The sequence below is a fragment of the Asparagus officinalis genome, chromosome 4, assembly GCF_001876935.1.
Source record: "Asparagus officinalis chromosome 4, Aspof.V1, whole genome shotgun sequence".
NCBI lineage: Eukaryota > Viridiplantae > Streptophyta > Magnoliopsida > Asparagales > Asparagaceae > Asparagus > Asparagus officinalis.
The window spans coordinates 51,456,100-51,460,690 of NC_033797.1; the positions used below are offsets into that span (position 1 = coordinate 51,456,100).

At 44.8% G+C, this 4,591-nt stretch overlaps 1 protein-coding gene across 1 annotated transcript; it reads right to left on the reverse strand.

Moving 5' to 3' along the window:
* LOC109838694 lies at positions 2,638-4,344 on the reverse strand. The gene is made up of 6 exons (XM_020407115.1): positions 3,954-4,344; positions 3,750-3,862; positions 3,328-3,661; positions 3,080-3,259; positions 2,930-3,001; positions 2,638-2,849 (listed from the first exon to the last, which is right to left on the reverse strand). Exons 1-6 carry the CDS (start codon positions 4,276-4,278, stop codon positions 2,638-2,640), a joined length of 1,236 nt encoding a protein of 411 aa, XP_020262704.1. The 5' UTR covers positions 4,279-4,344.

A 4,591-nucleotide genomic window follows, 5' to 3' on the forward strand; every position in this document is an offset into this window, starting at 1 on the left:
CATTCGTAGTGGAGACAGTCTACTTGAGTGGTGCATATCGCCTTGTCACCAAGGACGGTGACCGGCTTATGATGCCGATAAACGGCAAGTTCCTGAAAAAAATACTATCCTTAGTATCTTCAGGATAACCAATGTATCGGGAAGTTCCCAGAAGAATACCACATGGGGGTATTCTTAGGGATAACCCAATCATTATAGAAGTGATGAATAAGAAATTCTCGTTCGAATTCAGAACGTTGGAACGTTTCTTCTTATTATCAAAATTCTCTAACTCTTATGAGTTATTCTTTGTGAGATGAGATCCAATCCTCTGATAGGTTAATCTTTCCTCACCAAACCATCTGCTGATCAAACCAATTGACAGTGGATCCACCAAAATTTCCATCTGCCAGTCATTGGCATTTCTCAGACTCAACATGTTAGGTCCTAATCACCTAGCGTTAAAGTCTTCCTTTGAATGATAATACGAGTTGGCACTTTCTTTGCTACCTGTATTCCACTTTCTTTGCTTTCAGGTCAAACCTATAAAAGTTAGGGCCAAAGCCAAATTCCTCTCTCGTTTCCTTCCATGAACGAGTGGTCCACTTTCAATTTGAACAATTAAACCTATAAAAGTTAGGATTGTTCCCGATCTCACTTGGTCAAGCCTACAAATAGTTAAGACTAAGACCGAGTCATTCCTTTTCGATAAACGAAAATCCGCCTTTGTTCCTTTTTCCACCAAACCTATAAAAGTTAGGGTCGAAATTGGGCTTTCCCCTCAATAAATGAGGGATTCTTTGATTCAAATGACCAATCCTATAAAAGTTAGGGGTCGTTCGAACCTTTCCGATTCTCAGAGTGGAGATCCCACTCTTAGTTTCATCATTTCGGATTCTGAGGGTGGAGATCCCACCTTGAGTTTCCTTTCCGACTGTAGATAGAATATAAAATTCTTCCTCTTCAGTCCCGGGAGATAGAATATAAAATTCTTCCTCTCCCGTTTCCCAATCCGTCTTTATTCTGATAAAGGACACAATTCCCAACTTCCAATCCGTGCACTTTTGTGCACGGGGAATTTTATCTCAACTCCTAAATAGAGGTAAGTCTACGTCTAACACGCGTCGCCGGTTTAGTCTTTCACCGATTGAAAAAGACACCAAGGTCTAAACTTGGGGAATTTTATCCTGAAGCCTAAGTAGGGATGAGTCAACACTTAACACGTGTTGCCGGGTAGCCTATTCCCGTAACAAGGGCGAAGCCTATGTATTCAAAATCATAGCACAAAGTCTTAGAGAATTCACTCTCTTAGCACAACATTACATGCGGAACGGATTTAGACAATCCGCATGCTAGCCTGATTCAAACGGTGATCGGTAAAGGCACATCATACCCGTTGAAGGCTGGGGGTTTGCCAAAAATCCCAAAGTCTATGTCTAACACACATTACCGGTTTAGTCTTTCGCAGATTGAAAAAGACACCAGGGTCTAAACCTAGGGAATTTTATCCCGAAGCCTAAGAAGGGATAAGTCGTCGTCTAATACGCGGCGCGGGATACCTTTTACTTATAAGAAATGGTTAAGCCTATGTATTCAAAATCATAGCATCAAGTCTAAGAAAAGCGATTTTCTTAGCACAACGTTACATGTGAGACGGGTTTTAATAATTCATATGCTAGTCCGATTCAAACGGTAATCGGTAAAGATATATCAAACCCGTTGATGGCTGGGGGTTTGCCAAAAAACCTGTAAATCTTATCATAGCTGGGTTCAAAGTAAATAAAGAAATATCATGAAAGAAGCAAATGCGGAGTCTCTAGTAATACATCAAGTCAAAAGCATATAATAAAAAGCTCGTTAGCCCGAAGGCAACTGACGGCTAAGAACATGGGACTCTAAACTAGAAAGCCTGTCTACATAGCTATGCTCAAGTTTTGCCTGCAGACTAGCTCGGACAGAGTCTTCGAAACTGCTTAAGATCTTCACGGCTTCATTCTTCAGCTTCATCAATCTCTCATGTGTAGATCCCAGCTTCTCGAGCGTCTGTTCACGAGAACGCTCTAATCCAGCCAGGTCTTCTACAATAAGAGTAACGGACTCCTCGGCGTGCCTCAAGGCCTCCTTCAATCTAGCCACTTCCTCACGGCCGGAATCCAAAGAGCTGAGTAACTCGGCTCTACCTGTATCCTTCCTCGCCACGGTAGCCATCAGCTGCGCAACAGAATGCTCATGTGATCGAAGCTCGCTGCCGATGGAAGATCTCAGGTCGTTCCACTGTGTCAGCCTATGCTCCATCTGAGAGGACACAAAGGAAGAAGCTCCACCAGCCTTCAACTCCTTCAACTCTCGGATCTCTGACTCCAGAACAGTGAAATCGGCAGTGAAGGAATCAGCCAACTCTGGATATCCTTCTTCCCTCATCATCATCATGTGGCGAGAAAAGGAACGCCTGAACTGATCGAAACAGTATCCTCTGTGAAGAAGTTTCTCAATCATGCCGTTATAAAAGGCGGTAAAAAAGCCGAGGTCCGTACGAAAAATGTCTCTGTCTGGATCGGTATCGACCAAAAGGGCGCAGACACGCTCATATAGAGAGGATCGAGATCCTACAAGCAACAATATAGAAGGTTAGGAGATTATCGAATACGATAAGGAAATTCAAAGGCAAATTCCTAGTATACCTATGCCGACGGAGGTCCCCTCGGGCTGAGGTCCGACAGACTCCGAGATAACGGCAGGAGCGGTCATAGAGGGTATATCAACCCCTGTAGGCAAATCGGTCATACCACTCGGCGATGGCGGGAAGACGCCACTTCTATGCAAACTATCGGTCCCAGAAACTGTAGTGGTATCAGGCACAATGGCCGGTCCTATAGTTACACTCCTTTATTAGTCAAAATGGAAATTTGGACAAGTAAGGAAAATCGGGACGAAAAGATCGCATGCATACCGGCAACCCCATCGTCCTCAGATACAACGGGAATGCCAAGAGTCATAAGGGTATCGGTCCAAGTGGCTGGTCCTATGATTACACTCATCTATTAGTCAAAAAAAATCAAATAAATGAAAAGCAATGCGACATCCAAGATCGTCTATATACCTGTGAGTGAATCACTCCCAAATGGTGGTCTCACGGTTTCTCTGGTAGTCTGTTCAGCCAGCATGTCGGCTAATAATCCAACGTCGGGTTTCGAGAAACTTGGTACAGGAGCACACCCTTGTTCCTCGAAACCTACATCATGAAAGGCTCCGTCCTCAACTGGCTTTTCCATCGCGACATCTGCAGGACAACCTAAATGTTGGAGATATGTATAAGAAGATAAGGAAGAAGGGAAAGCTCAGAAATACCTGCAGCAAGAACAGAAGATTCTCTTTCCCCATGTTTGAGGAGGGTATCATCGGATGTAGATATACCTGAATATGGAACGGTGGGCTCAACACTATTCACCTGTCCAAGATCAATGTTTAGATCGATACCCAGAGAACCGTCACGAAGGGCGTCGCACATCTGCTCCATGAAGCTATCCATATTATCAGAACCAGTGAATACGGGAGACAATGGGAGTTCGCCCTCTTCAAAGAACCCTGGAACATAAAACATGATTACGAATCCCAGAAGGTAAGTCATCTTAAAGCAATGAAAATGACGAAGTATTACCTTCCTCCCTGTCGGCGAAGTCTCCTAAATCCACTTCATAGGAGCGCTGACCAATGTGTGGTTTATGAGCGATCTTTTTCTTTTTCGGAATATCACCCCTCATAGAACCAACGGGTCGTTCGTGTGTGGACTGGCCACGTGTATCAACCTGGGTAGGAGCTTGGCCACCAGGCCTGAATCTCGCACGACGGGAAGCGAGCGACTCATGGTCGTCGGCTGTCCTACCTGAAATGATAAGGATTATTTCATTAAATGAACCAGATCTTTCGTTGATATCAATTGAAGTTGAGAAAGAGGATCAAAGAGTATGACAAACCTGCATCAAGTTCTTCTTGGTCGATATCTATATCCACATACCCCTCCTCAGAAGTCTCGACATCATCGTCAGTAGGAAGGAGCTCTTCATCGTCTTTGCTTGAGAGAGGAGGTTTGGCAGACTTCTTCTTCTGTTTCTGAGCAAGCTCGGCTTTACGAGCAGCCATCATAGCGACCTGGACCGAGTGCTCAGACTCTAACTCTGAAAGACTCCTCACACCTATGGATTCATTGGCGGAGAGGAACCACTTACAACTGAGGAAAGTAATCATCGGCTTGCGCCTATATGAAGGAAGAGCAAAGTGGGCTCCGGTGCAGCCCACCATAGTCCATAGCCATGCCCGTACGCCATCAATAAGCCCCCCCTCAACCTTCAAACCACGGCTCGGATTCCCAACATATAATTGGTCATAGCCGAACTGACGAGCAAAACAGCAGGGAAGGTAAGGCTCTATGTGGCAATGATTCTTCACCCGGAGAACGAGATACCCAACACGGATGTTCACTAACCAGCGGAAACAACCAACGTCGAGAGCAGTCCGATTAGTTCTGGGTTTCTCCTCATCAGTCAGCACATCACCATAGCGACCTGAAAAGTGGGGAAAACAATTGAAGAACTCCCAGCTCTTGCGAACTTGA